The sequence below is a fragment of the Magallana gigas genome, chromosome 3, assembly GCF_963853765.1.
Source record: "Magallana gigas chromosome 3, xbMagGiga1.1, whole genome shotgun sequence".
NCBI lineage: Eukaryota > Metazoa > Mollusca > Bivalvia > Ostreida > Ostreidae > Magallana > Magallana gigas.
Window position 1 is genome coordinate 37,957,294 of NC_088855.1, and position 16,634 is coordinate 37,973,927.

The 16,634-nt window shown below is 33.1% G+C and overlaps 1 protein-coding gene across 4 annotated transcripts in view; it reads left to right on the forward strand.

Annotated features, from left to right (window-relative positions):
* LOC105334296 (sodium- and chloride-dependent glycine transporter 1) overlaps positions 1-15,387 on the forward strand; it is a 35,037-nt gene extending 19,650 nt beyond the window's left edge. For 2 of the 4 annotated variants that reach the window (XM_034480130.2, XM_066079656.1), the window contains 13 exons: positions 11-217; positions 372-503; positions 8,737-9,043; positions 9,678-9,810; positions 10,798-10,932; positions 11,046-11,149; positions 11,278-11,408; positions 12,255-12,367; positions 12,716-12,847; positions 13,035-13,134; positions 13,583-13,683; positions 14,037-14,204; positions 14,376-14,787. In XM_034480130.2, the coding sequence (XP_034336021.2) occupies positions 11-217; positions 372-503; positions 8,737-9,043; positions 9,678-9,810; positions 10,798-10,932; positions 11,046-11,149; positions 11,278-11,408; positions 12,255-12,367; positions 12,716-12,847; positions 13,035-13,134; positions 13,583-13,683; positions 14,037-14,204; positions 14,376-14,516 (1,904 nt within the window). In that variant the 3' untranslated portion in view covers positions 14,517-14,787. Of the gene's footprint in view, positions 1-10; positions 218-371; positions 504-8,736; positions 9,044-9,677; positions 9,811-10,797; positions 10,933-11,045; positions 11,150-11,277; positions 11,409-12,254; positions 12,368-12,715; positions 12,848-13,034; positions 13,135-13,582; positions 13,684-14,036; positions 14,205-14,375; positions 14,788-14,886 lie in introns of those variants that run through there. The other 2 variants (XR_010712142.1, XR_004603796.2) reach the window with 2 other exon arrangements.
* The last annotated feature ends 1,247 nt before the right edge of the window (positions 15,388-16,634 follow it).

Here is a 16,634-nt window from a genome sequence, read left to right on the forward strand (position 1 = left end):
TTGTTTACAGGTTTAATCATGTCCAAAGAAACCAATGTGTCCATGGATGTTCTAGAAAACCAGTCATCACTACTGGATTCTGAATCCGATTCCTCGGGTCTCCAGGAAAGAGCGGTATGGGGTCGGAAAATAGAGTACCTTCTGTCCCTCTTTGGATACAGTGTTGGACTCGGCAATATCTGGAGGTTTCCCTATCTTTGCATGAGAAATGGAGGAGGTATTCACTTAAAAAATATAAATAATTGTACCCTTCAATTAAAACACAATACTCTTGTATAAAATTTAAATATTTTCACTTTCAAATACGTTTCTACTGATTACTTAACTCGGTTAAAACCGTTATTGCTCATTTTAAAACAATGACGTTTCAGGTGCATTTTTGATTCCGTTCTTCATCCTGCTGATATTTTGTGGAGTTCCTCTCTATTTCTTGGAGGTATCCCTGGGACAGTTTACTGGAAAGAGTCCTGTGATAGTTTGGTCAATCTCCCCTCTATTCAAAGGTATAGTACGGATACTTTTCCTCAGTTTCGTATTTGTACCTGATAATTTTACTGTTTCTCTTCAATTTCTCGGAAATTCTATTAAGTATTGCCAACTAGGCCTATATGTTTTCGGATATCCATATATAGTCATTTTTTGTTACACCCTGTGGAAGTCTCGTCTTCGCGCAATATGTCCTGATGCTAGTCTAATCCAATCGCCATAGCATTAGACTCACTACGTGTGTACGTGTAAATGCATGCCCTAAAAGTCGGTATATTCTGACATAACATTTAGGAACATCTTATTTTACTTTGAAATTAACAATCAGCCTCCAATTTTTATGTAAACCACGAACGATTTCGTTTCTGTACCATTATTCTAATAACTTTGTTCAGTTCACTTGTCAGCAAAGTCGGCCATGTCTCAAATTCTTATTTTTTTTCAGACAATGTCTAGAAAACGTCCTTTGATAATAAATTTAGTTTTTTTTAACCAATGGTTATCTGCATGTATAGAACTGTTGTTAAATCTCATTTGTTTTTTTTTTTCACGTAAGCTGCATCAGAAACGTCATGACGTAAATTTTAAACTCTTCCATGTATTATAACGTTACATGCATACACTTTACGTATTATACATAACACTCGAAACACAGCGATAACTTTTTTATTTTTTCACTTTTTGAAGTCTTACATGTACATTGGATTTATCAATCTTTACAAACAATTATTTCAGATTTCAGATAACACCAAAAGAAAATCCGATACTAATAGATATAAAGACAATTATATTAGACAATTTATTCTTGTGTTGAAGTCAGTCATTAAGAGTTTAATGAATTACACGCGTTTTGTGTTTCTCATAAGATAAAATTCTATTTGTGCATTGTGCCAAACATTAAGATAAATTTAAATTCAGTGTATTTCCTCTGCAGTTTGAATTGGAAATCTGCGACGTTCAATTTCCTTTGCTTGACCTATTCATGCGCCATGAGCAAAAATCAGAAGTCATCCCGCGTTTTGAATACATTTATTATTGTAACATTTAACGAAACATTTAAAATTACATGACCATTTTTATATGTACATATGGAAAAATATTATAAAATCATATCTACTTGTAAAAAGAAGATTTTTCTCAACAAAGTTTCGAGCACTTTATTTTTAGTCGCAGAAGCAAACTAAATAACATGTTCATATGGCTGTTCCACTTATGTTTCATATACCTGACTAAGAACGTATAAAGCGTCTTTAAGGTGACGATACACAAATACTTCATACAAATTAACACCAATCTGAATATTATAAATATAAGCATTGAATGCTTATTTTTGCATGTCATCGGTCCTATAACACACCAAGGCGGTGAGGACGACACGAATTCCAAATCACGATCTTGAAATTTTAACAAGGAATTTACAGTATTTTTTTAATATTAAAATGCTTGCTTTGGTTTTTGAAGGATTGAAGCTCAAAAGCCATTTCTTAGACCAAATTTCCAGATTTAAAAGATCTTGATTTAGATTAAATTCTATATCTTGTACATTGATTGCAGCATGTTGAAAACTATAATCATCTGCAAAAAGTCTACAGAATGTTAACATATTATCTGCTATATCATTTACATAAATAAGAAATAACAATGCCCCAAGGACAGAGTCTTGAGGCACTCCGGCATTCACAGGCTTTGTAGACGACAACACTTCTCGATACATAACCTTTTGCTTTCTATTAACAAGATAACTATTAAACCATTTAAACAGATTCCCAGTGATACCATAAGTATGGAGTTTAAACAATAAACCTTTATGCCAGACGCGGTCAAACGCTTTTGACAAGTCACAAAATATCATGCAACATGATTGGCCTTAATCAATTGCTTTTAAAATATGATCACATGTTTCTATAAGCTGGTAAACAGTTGAGTGGCCAGGTAAAAATCCAGCTTGATATTTATAAAAAAGATTATTGTCATGAAAATAATTGAACACATGTTTGAAAATAATTCGCTCCATTATCTTTGATACACAACTTAACAAAGAAACAGGTCTATAATTTGACATTTGAGATGAATCACCTTTCTTATATAAAGGTAAACAGTTGAGTGGCCAGGTAAAAATCCAGCTTGATATTTATAAAAAAGATTATTGTCATGAAAATAATTGTACACATGGTTGAAAATAATTCGCTCCATTATCTGTGATACACAACTTAACAAAGAAACTGGTCTATAATTTGACATTTGAGATGAATCACCTTTCTTATGTCAAGGAAGAACGTGGGATATTTTCCAGGAGCTTGGAAACGTACAATCTCTTAAAGAGCGATTAAATAATATACACAGAGGTTTTGCAATAGTATACTTAGTACTTTTTAACATTTTATGTCTTATATTATCTGGCCCCACGGCCTTGTTAACTTGAAGAATTGATACAATATCTATAACTTCTTGTTATAAAATACATATATCAGAGATAAAATTGTTGCATACAGAGTGAAATTTGGGTAATTTAGCTTCGTTGTCATCTAAAAATAAAGTAGAAGAAAAATAATCGTTCAGAACTTCAGCCTTTTCTGCATTGGAATAAGCTATCGATTGGTCACCCGTTTTCAAGGTAAATTGCAATGGAGGAATTTCAGTAGACATTTTAATATTAAAAACGTTCTTCAATAATCTCCAATAGAGTTTTGGATTATTCTTACTTGAATCTAATAAGCTGAGCTCCAAATTATTATAGTAATTAATAATGGCATACTTTTTCATATTGTTTACTTTATTGAGAGATTTTTTAAACTTTTGCATATCTAAAGCGTAATTTGATTTCATTGCAATTTTCCTTAAACGATTTCGTAAACTTATTTCTTTAAGTAGAGCTGAGTCGAACCATGGTTTATCCTTTGGTCGTATAGTTATTAATTTTTCTGGAATGGATTCCCTAATATGAGAATAAAAATGTATGTGAAAAATTAACCGTAGCATTATGTACATTATCGGTCCTCATTATTAATGTTTCCCAGTCGGTATTGGTAATAAGAGAATTTAGTCTGTCAAAATCAGCATTTTTATAAAGCCAAACTTTGCGCTTGTAAGCACAGTTAAGATTTAAATTAGTTTTGACACAAACATATGTAGCTTTGTGGTCACTAACGGAATGATCCACATTTAAAACACCCGACTCAAAAAATGGGATGTCACGTGTTACTAAAATTGGGTCGATGAGTGTGCTCGTGTTTTGTGTGACTCTTGTCGGTTTGGTGATTGTGTTTTCTAAAAAGTGGCTAGAGAGTACATGTAGCTTTCCTCTATTGAATAAATGTGCGTTTCAATAGCACTTTTAATATCTCGTCAAAGCCGTAACGTCAATATTCGAAAAGAACAATCTAGAGCTGCATGGTTATTATACACTTATTGCGTAATGGTGAAGGAAATATGAAGATTTATTCCCCCAAGAAAAATCTTATTTTCTGAGGGCAACGCCCGGGGGAAATATGATTTATATTGGGGGAGTAAATCTTCATACTAGTATTTCCCTCATCATCATGCAATGAATTGTTTATTATACTGAACGACATGTGATTATATATAAATAGTGCCTGTTTGGGAGGGTAACAGTTGAAATTGACACCCCGAGAAACCATTGTCAACCGACACGAAGCGGAGATTGATAATGAGTTTCAAGGGGTGTCATTTTCAACTGTTATCCTCCCAAACAGGCACTGTTTATTTTATTATACTGAATGTCTTAATTTTAGAAAAAAAATTACTGCTTTTATATGGAAATGGCACGAATTCTACGGTGAACCGTACGCGCATAATTTACGCGCATGTAACAATTCGTTGTGTTACCCGTTGCCAGGTGCGTTGCTAACACTGAGTGTAATAGAACGGATTATTAACTGCGTCTAAACCAATCAGATTTCAGTATCTTTAAAGCATGAAAGTATAATAATTTAGATCATTATATGATTGATGAATTCCTTGCTCTCTGATTCGCTCATATCCAACTATCTAGAAAAAAACCAGAACGTTATATTCACCTGCACGTGACCTAAGTCAATATGATATTTGATATTCACCTCGCCTCTGGCTAGGTGAATATTGTACTTCTCGGGTAGCTTAATCGTCGTATTGACCTTGAAAACAGCAATAATTGTATAAAACATCAGGTTCTATTCGTTTTTCAACTCTCGTAGAGCAAAAACGCACTGAATGTTAAACGATTTCTTTCTTTGTTAGTTTTCTGATATAAGAGGATTTAAATTTATCAATATAGGTTCTAATCCGATTATATTTTAGGAATAGTCATTTGTTTACATCGTATGTTGATACTCGGGATTTTTCATACGCATGGAATGAAAATTCGCATGGCTTCCGAGGGGGTGGAATATGATGAAAACTAAGACGATGACAGGGAAATTTGAAGATTTATTGCCCTGGCACTTGATTGTCTAGAACCAATCAGATAACGCGTTATACAGAATTATTATGATAAGGTATGACAATATTATTACAGCGCCTTAATACCTTTTTTCAAATCTCTTCAGCCGGTGCAATTCCGAATCACTTGAACCCATAGCATATTGGACGATGTTTTGGTTAAATATTTGAACGATATTACAGTGCTAGAGAATCACAAGTAGATGATGTTTGCTTGTCGATAAATAATCTATTCATTATGTTTTTAAAAAAGCGAAGTTGATGTCCTTTCAAAAAGGACTGCAATACGTAGACCATATGCATATATTTGCATTTTACCACTCGCAACAAAGGCACCTGAATTTTTATCAATCAGTCCCTTTATAAGTCATATATCAAAAAATTCTACACCTACTATATATAAATACACAAGGTGTGCAACACCATTTCGACCCCCTCGTCGATTCAGGCTTCAATTTGCCACATAAATCAAATATGCCTACCGGTTTGCGTGTAACATTGAGTTCTAATTTGATTTTTCTCACTATACATTTCGTCCTAAAGTTTAAATCCAACGCATTGATAACGCTATCAACTAAAATTCATGCAGACTTTGAATTTCGTCCCGAGGCTCGATAGCCCTCAGCTGACGTCACGAAATTTTAACTCCGCACTGAATGCTCTAATACATAAACTTTTTAAAACAATAATTATAAATTTATTTCATTGACAAACTAAAATCAGAGACACTAAAGAAACCAAAAAACTATGTTGTTTGTTATCCTCATTTTACTTAACATATGCTCATTTTACTTAAAGCTATACACGCTATAATTTGCGTCAATTTTGAATAAAGGGGAAAATGTATGTGTTTGATTACTAATAAAAGTTACCTTTATTCTGTTAATTATAATGCTCAATTCGATCACGTAACAAATATATCAAATATTTAACAATAAAACATATTTATTTTCCTGCCAGGAAAGTAATGCCTCCTCGTGAATATCAATCTATCACGTGATATCGACAGCTAAATTTAGCCTATCATACCAAAACTGGTGAAGGGTCAACATCTTCATAATTGTGATAGTTTCACAAAGGAAAGGATATTTTCAGTAAAGCATAAATTTGTCCGATATACGAGTACCAAAAAATAAATAAAAATACAAGCCTGTGAGTAGATATGAATACTTCCTTTAAAAAAATGACGTAGACCTGTGTTTTTCCCCTATGTGCTATTTATAGATCCTATAAGTGTTAATGCAGAAGTAAGGGTATCGTGAATGACAAACGTATTTTACTCATTATACATCTATGTATTTCAAATTAACAACTGTTAAGCATATCAAAAATCAAGTTGGATATTTAATAAGGCAAACAATAACGACCACCTAGTTCTCCGCGGACATGCGCAATGAGGTCGGTTTGCTCTTCCTTCATCAATATTCATGAAAAGGTATATTTTCCTGGCAGGAAAATAAACAATTAAAAATCTATATCTTTGTAACGAGATGGAATTCACCCTTGTAATTTACAGATTAAGGATAACTTTTATAAGTAGACAAACACATGCGTTTTCACTGTCATTTAAAATTGACGCAAATTATAGCGTGTATAGCTTTAACATATGCTAGCGCGCATCATTGAATATGCCAACAGAGCAATTGCTATTCATAACGCCATGTTCACAACATAATCGTTGCTTATTACTTATATTTGCATTTTACCACTCGCAAATACCCTGTATTATCCTAGACCTTGACATTTAGCTATAGCATCAAAAATAACATTCAGACTGTAATGTATCTTTTTAATTCACATAGATTTGTTAACAAAATCAATGATATGTTATAACAGTAATTCCTTTAAAATGTTATTATAAGACATGTTTTAATTTTAAAAATACATCAATTTTATGGAGTTGGAGAAAAGCACATGATGTATCATAATAGTGGTTTAAATCTATAACGTCACTTAATAACGTTGGTTATTTGTAAAGTGTACCACTAAATTTGTACGTTGTTTCACGTATAGCTTTGAATCTTTTATATTGTTAATTATGCAGTGACAGCTTTGTGTGAATTTTTAATTTCATATATTAATGCATTTCTCTCGAGATTTAAACTTTTATACAGTCACTTAATTATTCAATCAGATAAAGAGTCACATAATTATTCAATCGTTTTTCAATCATGTTTTGCCATAAGTGCATAAAAATTTTATTTGAAAGTACACTAGCCTCACCTTAAAGTAAAGTTCGACTATTTCTGAAAACAGACAAACAAATCTCAATTTATGTACTTGAAGCATGTTTAGGTTTCTGCATTAAGTAAATATATTTCATGAAGATGACGGTTGATATCACATGACGATCATTTCTTTAAAAAGAGTACTTTCTTTCGTTACTGTTGACCGACAAATTTACAATTGCAGTGCCTGTGCTCATGGCACATGGCAATCCCGATCCCGATTCAGATAAACGTGTGCTAGCCAGGTTCCCTGGACTGCGTTTAAGATCGTAGCTGCTACATAGGGCTACGTAGCAGCTTTGCTGTTGAACGGTAAGCTAATGTAGCCAGTACGTAGATATTCATATCCAAAATATTTTTTGCTAAGCATCAAAATCAAGATGGTCACCTGAGTTACCACTTTGTAACAAACATGAAATCTCTTTATTCAGTTATATTTTTTCATCATTTAAGTTATAATTAATATCAAAATGTATAATTCCGCCTGAATTTAACAAATAACGTCGATTTATTTAGTCTTATATTGAATATTTCGAACTTCAAATCAGAGACCTAGCGGCTAACCTAGCGGTCCGTTCAATAGACCTAGATACATGTATCTACGCCCTTGCGGCTAGGCTACCTTCTACGATCTTGAACGCAGCCCAGATCGATCTACTCATAATCCCGCACGGAAACCAAGCTAGCTATTCGCAAGCTGAATTTCCCCCATCACATCTGGTTTTACCTCGCTTTTATATTTTCTTCGTGGACCACGCAATAAACAACTAATCACCACAAAAAATAGAATAAAACAAAATAAACAAAAACAAAAACCACAAAACACATTTGAACTCGTGTCACTATCTCGATTCCGTATATCTTGTCAGTATTTTTCGAGAGCAAATGACAACTCTTGGTTGAATGTCGCTAGGTTGCTGGGACGCTGAAGAAATTTACGGATTTTTGGAATATTGTCCGAGTCTTCCTTTCATGTTTAGTATTGTTTAAAACATATAATGATGAATGCTTATTCCATTTATCTCTCTATTAAATACACTATATTGACATAATCTGATTGCACCTTTTCAACATGAAGCGTACAATAACACCATCATGACAAGACAATATAAGTAGGTTGTTGAATATAAGATATAAATTTGGCAGTGGTGATTCTATGTGGACCTACGAAAATATTCAAAACAGTCACATCATTTTGTGTATTTATCCGAAAATATGTATTACGAAAACGTAATTTATTTAGTATACATGTATAAACTTCATTAATCAAGTATTCATACAGTTTTTATACGAGGGAAAATCAGAAAGTATTTTTAATTGAACAAGTTTGTGTTATGGATTTCTTGAAAATTTACCCCATTTGAGGGCCAAAATAAGTGACAAGCAAATCAAGTTTCGTCGGGGTTATTACGTAAGAAGCAAATCATGCTGTCTTCTAACCATTAAAAAAATAGGCATCTTTGTTTTGAATAATTCATATTTTAAACAAGTCCAGAAATTGTATTTGTAAGGATAAGACAATCGGATATCCAGGGCCTATTTCCTTTGTTTTATGTGTAAAGGAATCTTCTATTTTGTGTTTTAGGACTGGGCTGGCTAATGATGACAATCTCCTTCGTGTTGGCCTGGTATTACAACACTGTGATAGCTTGGGTCATTTATTATTTTGTCCATGCATTCCTTCCAAAGATTCCATGGTCAACGTGTGATAACTGGTGGAACACGGATTACTGCATCGTCAGTCATAAGGACAGACTGACACTGAATAAAACCGCTGTCAACCAGAACCTTACAGGGCTTCTGTTTAATGAGACTGATGCTTCCTATCAATATAACAGTACACAGGATAATCACAGTTTGACATATAACACGGCAGCTCATGAATTTTGGCAGTACGTCGCTACCATAGTCTGTCCCAAGATATTTATGCAGCCCATTTGGCCGATTTTTAATAAAAATACACATACCTGTAAAAGAAGTGCAATTGAAATCGATGAAATGGAAAATTTCCAAGATATCTTCATTGACGCATTGTCATTTTTCACATGAAAAAAATCACAGGAACGAAAACAATTTTTTACGGACATTTATTATTGGAAATGTTCAAATCATTCCTGTGCATTTTTTTAAAGTTATCATCCGGGTCTTCTCCAATACAAAATCCCCTAAACATCACATTTTTAGCTGTGAATTGAAACCTGATAAACTAAAGGGGCGGTTCAACGGAGAACTCTTGGGAATTTTACATACTTTTGAATGAACATCATTTGAATCCTGATGTATTTATGAATATCGAGTAATCATGCAAAACGTGAATCAAAGATATCTTGGGACAGAGTATAATCATAAATTACTGTTCTTTTTTTAAACAATCTTTATTTCATTTTCAGTCGACATATTCTTTTTATAACACTCTCGGAATAGATCCTGATCACGGCACCAAAATCTCTCTTCAAGACGAGAATAGTTCCTGATAAACATGTGATTTAAAAAATTACACAATATTTCTTATTGTTCTTTGAATAGGTTTAATGTTCTGAGGCGTTCCGAGGGCTTAGAACACCCTGGTTCTGTTCAGTGGCATCTAGTGTTGGTTTTATTTGCCTCCTGGGTTCTAACATTCTGCGTTCTTATCAAAGGAGTCCGTTCAATTGGAAAGGTACACATTTAAAACATCACGTTAAATGTATTGCAATATATAACATGTTTAATGAGGTATTATTCTAACAAGAATCTTGGTAATCATATCGTTTGCTTGGTAAAGAGATGCATGCCCCGTGTACGGTATTGTCGACTTTGTTATGTTGCATGAATCAGAATGATTATCGTATCAACAATGTGCCATCGATCGCATCGTTGTTATTGGCAACATCATAAACCTTTTATCATTACATTGTCGATATTACTTGTACATTGTTAGACAATGAGTCAACATCGTACTTACATCATTTATATCGTCGAAACAGCATGTCAACATCTCATTTAAAACAGTCTACTATTTATGTTCACTCCATCGACAACGTGATTATTTTTTTTCTTTTAAAGCTGACATACAGCATTTGGATGATTAAGAAAATTTTATTAAAATCAAGGCAGACAAAGTAATCTCATTGCAGTATCAAAATTGTCGATATCCCAATGTCGACAGTCTCGACGGTGTTGGCATAGAAGAAGTAATGACGATGCATTCAATGTTAACTCGATATCGGATCACCATTGTCGATCATGCGATGTTGACTATTTAAGGGATAATAATACATACTATATGTTTACTCGATATTGTATCAACATTTAGATTATATGATGTTGACTATCGAGATATAAAGTGATAAAGATGCATACGATGTTAACTCGATATTGTATTAACATTGTCGATTATACAATGTTAACTGTGTCGACATGAAGAAGTGATAAGATGCATACGATAATCGATATTGTTATAGTTGACTGTGCGAAGTTGACTTTGGCAACATAGCAGAAGTGATAAAGATGCTAACGATGTTTACTTGATATTGTATCATTTTTGTCTAAAATGCAATTTCGAGTATGTAAAATAATTTGGCTATGTATAACTATAAAAGAAACAAAATATTGACATAATTTATTTTGAAAATTTAAAAAGAATAAAAAATTTTGTCGTTTTTAGGTTGTATACGTGACGGTCATTTTTCCATACATTCTCCTGACAGTCATTCTTATACGAGGTCTGACGCTAGATGGCGCTATAGATGGGATAATTTTCTACCTGAAACCGGACTTTACTAAAGTTTTTAATTTTCAAGTAAAAAGTTTACAGTTATTTTTATCCAGTAATGCTAATTAGTTTTTTTATATGATAAATATCATATACATAAAAAATTCGATTTCACGTTTTCGTAAATTATGGCTTTGAAGGTTTGGATGGAGGCGGGAATGCAGGTCTTTTATTCACTTGGCCCGGCCTGGGGTGGTCTCATTACTATGTCAAGTTACAATAGATTCAACAACAAGTGTATGAAGTAAGTTTGTTATACAAAATCTTGTGTTGCAAAACATGAATTTTACAAATGCAATACCTTCAGGTCACTGAGATCGTTGTTTTTGCTGTCATTTGACATTTACTATTTTTTTTCCGTCTTCCACTCAGAGACGCTTGGTATGGTACATTAGCTGATGGCCTGACGAGTTTTTACGCTGGATTTGTTGTCTTTTCCATTCTGGGTTTTATGGCTAAAGATGTTGGCTTGACTATGGAAGAAATTTCAAAGTCGGCTTCTGGTGTGTTTCTGAAAGCAACATTGATTTTTTAAAAATGCTGTTAACATGAAAATGTCTGCGGGAGCAATATTCTTTAAATATTAACGTTGTTTTGCAATCGTTTAAGGTGGTATGGAACACCTGTCGATATTAGTGTGGATAAAAGTACATTGTAATTTACCGTTTTAGATTTTTTTCAAATCATACACTATTTGGTTAAATATTATGTTTTAAACATTTTTGAAAAGGAAAAAATAAGAAAAGTCCCCGCGGAATTCGAACTCATGAATAACAGATTCGTAGTAAATGCTCTACCCATTGTGTTACGCTGTTAGATACACATGTACCAACTTTGGGTAAGAAAAAGAAATAGAAGATTGGACCTGATTTTATTGTTTATTTCGATAGGAAGTACGTCACGATATGGAAGTGCCCCATACTCCCTTAATATGAATAACCCTTAAGAGGGATCGATGGTCATGGCCATTTTTAGACTATGTTGATCTCATTAAAAAGAATAGCTCTGAATAAAGATAAAAGAAAATACTCAAATTTCAAAGCTAATATACTTAGAATTTTTCTTTATATATTAAAACATCATTTCGAAAAATTTAAGGTAGAGATGATGGTTACTTCGATAACCGTCTAGATACTTTAATAATGTTAACATATGGGTTTTTTATGGATTCTTTATTTCAGCAAAACCCCTCTAAGAACACCTACAAAATGAAGTTAGAAGGAGGTTTCAAAATGTGTCTCGTAAAAAATATCTTCGTTTACAATTTGTTAAACTATGTAACCATGTCTTTTAATGCCTAAAGGAAGGGAGGGGGTTTTGAAGCAAAATCAATATATATTTTTTATCAGGACCGGGTCTAGTATTTGTGGCTTATCCGGAAGCACTGACCAGACTCCCGATGCCCCACCTGTGGGGAGTGCTGTTTTTCCTTATGTTGATTACAGTTGGCGTGGACAGTCAGGTAAAGTGAGACTAATGACATAAGTAGTGGATTGTGAGACTAATAAAATACGTTGTGGATCGATTAGCAAACTTGTTCTTCTTTTTCAAATGAAATACTAGTAAAATACCACTACTCGAAAATCCTTTGAGGTGTGAAACTTATTGGTACGTACATGCATTTTGAGAAATTCAGTTGTTTTAAGTTTATTTCAAGAAATATAGATTAAGGGTTCTTTTTATACCGTTTAACTTACAGCTGTATGAACATGCTATACACAGGTATTGGTACCGTAACACTATGGGACAATGCAGTTTTTTTTTTTTTAAGAAATGCATTAATAGGAATTTATTGTTTTTATATTTTTAGTTTGTAATGTTTGAGACCGTTTCTAGTGGCCTTGCTGACAGATTTCCAAAGTTACTGAATTCCCGCAAAGTTTTGACAACGGCTTGTTTGTGTGTTTTTCTCTTTGTTTTCGGAATTCCCTTCACAACTAACGTAATTCTTGTCATTTAAAACTTTATGTGGGGCAGCAAAAAAATTTTTTGAAAATTTACATAGCTGAAATGTTTTTAAAATTTTGTGTATAAATTTTTCTCGTTTTGGATTTTTTGATGAATACAATTTTTTGATTGAAATGTCATAACAATTATTTCAATTTGTATGTTTTGTTGTTTCATTTTAGGGAGGGGTATACCTTTTTCAGCTGATAGATTGGTACGCTTCAAGTTTCTGCATTACGTTTGGTTCTTTCTTGGAATGTATCATAATATCCTGGATCTATGGTAAGATAAGGTCCAATACAGTATCATATAATTTAAAAGGCGTACATTTATTCAACTAAATTCAATTTCTGCTTAGGCTTCAATTGAAAAGTCCACAACGGCGTTGTTCCATATTTTAGCTTAATAATAAGCATAAATTCTTTCTTTAATCAATTTTTAGAGTTCAAATTCAATTTGTAAATAAGAAAATAAAATACAATGAGACATAAGTCAAAATATACTTTCATTAAAAAAAGATTTGTATAAAAGAGATAAATCATCAAACGTGTGTTCAATTTGACCTGGTTGGGGGAAGTATTGTTTTAGGTTTTGGTGAACAAATACCTTCAACTATTAAACAAAGGGCCTATTTATGGCTTATTGCGTGAGTGCACGAGTGCATTGTATTTCTGTTTTACGACAATATCTGGTTTGTTTTTATTTTATCTATCAAATATTTTATTTTCAGGCGCAGAACGTTACAGTCGTGATATAGAGATGATGATAGGGAGACCTATGCCTATCCTCATGCGAATCAGCTTGTGTGTAGTGACTCCAATAGTCATGTTGGTAAGAACCTGACAGATGCCTTCTATTTATTAAAAAATCACTTAGCAACAGGGAAATCATGTCCTCTCCACTTTAAAAAAAGTTTTTTTTTCATATTCACCAGAATAAAAAAAAACTACAATCCAATTGGTTCCTGCACTTTTTGTCAAACTTCTCCACTTATGACAAACGATGTAACATGCTTGAAAAAATATTTCACGAGTTGAAGATATTAATTTTGGTATCCTTATGACCAAGAAGTATATTAATTAAGTATATATAGTTAATGTACTGAAACAAGTAACAAATATATAAATATGACTATTGTACCGATGAATTTTGTACTTTTGTGAGGCTAAAACAATTATTTTTAGACCCTTTTCCTAGGATCAGTGGCTATATACGAGCCTCCACACTCGGCAAGCTACACTTATCCGGACTTTGCTATTGGTATAGGACTGTTCTTTGCCATACTGCCTCTGTTACCAATACCTATAATTATGGTATCTGGACTGGTCCATTCAGAAGGAACATTATGGCAGGTAATGTGATTTACATGGACATTTGTGAATGGCAGAAAAAAGCTCTTTAAACTTCAGTGTATTCCGAACATAAGCAGTGTTATATGTTTCTGAAATGTCCCATGCATTTGATAACCGGTCTCCTTCTCTGTATAGAACATTTCTAAGATAAAACTTTTGTATGGTTTACAGAGGATTAAAACCCTTACTTGTCCGGATTCAAGCTGGGGACCCAACAGCAAACGTCACTGGCAGACGTACACAGTGTATGAATACAGAGGAGGCGTTGTGGACAGAATCCGGGTCAATTTGATGGGGAACCGTCACCAATAGGCAAGAGGACCAAGGAAGACAAGAGCTATAAATAGTTCTGGTGAAATAAATGTTGACTGATAAACTACGAGAAACAAAGGAAGAGCGAAACGGTTAAACTACTGGAAAAAGTCGTGATTTTATATTTGGTCAATTTCAGGGAAAACGCAAACAGACAAATAAGCAACTGAATAAAATCACAGATATTGTGTGCTTGGTATGGATAAAAATTCATTTTGCGAAAAGGATCATAATGATCATAATGTTAAAATAAAAATACTTTTGATCCATATGTTTTAGGGAGTTGTTGAGTATTGTTTTTGTTTTGTTTTCTTCTTCCGTTTTGGAGTTGGACTTTTTTTCATATTTTCTTTTTCCATTTTCGTTTTAGTTTTTTCCAAGAAAGAAGAAGATTTTTTAAACTAACGCACACTTGTATAAACCGGGTCGGTGTGATAAAACTAGAACATTCGATATGTCTTGCAAAATAAGACCTGTCGTTTGTCATGCAACAGTCAGTATTGGGGTATGTTTCAGCATATTAAGTTACTTCAACCCTCTCATGGGAGAAACGATACGGGTATGCTAGCTTTATGTCTTACATATAAATCAATTATGCGTAATGATGGTGACCGAAAGTCGAATTTCTAAGGAAGTCCAATTTCGTATACAATAACAAAATCGTTTGGCTGTTAGAGAATGTTTTCCTTCCCTTTTTCTTCTGAAACAAATCTATCTTGTTTGGAAGGGAACAAATTGAAATGTGTACCTTTATATGGTCATAAATGCAAAGAGCATGTCATATATCTAAAAACAATATTTTTTTTAAACATCTTTCTTATATCACATGTTATTTTCATCATTAAGATTAGTATCACAGTTAGAAATTCTTTAACTTCAGAGAAGTCTGGGAAGGATGTTTTCTTGTGAACTCAAAAAGCTGGAATACGTACAACTAGATGCTGCAAGAATAGTCACCGGTTTTTAAATATTTGCCTCTAAATATTCTCTCTATTTTGAAACAAGTTCGAGTACACTAAATGTAAGACGAAAAATTGCTAGACTCAAAACAACGTTTAAGGTTATCTGATCCTCAGCCTCAAAGTATTTTTTTTTATCAAAAAAGTGTCATCTATCCTTCAAACATTATAAATGAAATAAAGTAAAATGAAATTGTTGGATGATATCCATGCATTTTGTAAAGTTATTGCAATTTTGGCCACGAAGGATATAATGGAAATATACAAGCTGATACCAAATTAGAAGAATATAAAACAGTCGTATCGATGCATCGGTGGCTCGAACCCCTTCACCTTTGTGTATTAGGTCTCCGTGGAGCCACTAAGCCAAGCAGTTCGTTAATCAGCTGTGTGTAATATTAACACTTCAAAACTAATTAAAGAAATTGGGCGCACAAGATTATAAGTTTGCAGGAATCATCGACACGAATCAATAGTGATTTAAATGTCTATAACCTGGAAAGGCTATGTACAGATTTGAACAAAAATTAATTACTCAAACTATATCATGTTGAGGGTTGAAGTACATGTCTATTTCGGCTATTAAAAAAACCTCACAAGCTTTCTAAAAATGGCAATGAGAGGGTTAACCGATAACTAGTTATATTGGAAATGTTAATGCATACATATTTTAATTCATTTATTTCGTATATCTTAATAAACTAGTAATAAGAACAGAAAATAGTGTTTATACGGTAGAAATCAATAACAGCAAATTAAAATATACCGGTATTCTATAATTCAACATCATGTTATATCAACATAATTTAAGAACAAAAAAAGTTTAAAAAAAATAAAATGAAAAAGGAGTCACCGGTAGGATTTGAACCCCAAACACCGCATGTACGTATTCACTAATCCAGGACGAAACCACTGAGCCATGCGTGACTTAACAATATGCGGTATAAAGTATTGTTTGAAACAACATTGCTATATCCATGGACTTTGTTTTTTATCCTCCCAAAAATATTTTGAAAAAGTACATAATTAGTCATCTCTGGGTCATTTCTCCATCTTTTTTTCAAAAGCGACATCTTTAATGTTGAAATATGTAATCTTTGCACTTTTCAAATTTGTGGAGAGAAAACCCAGAGACAATAAAATCATTTAAAAACAGCTG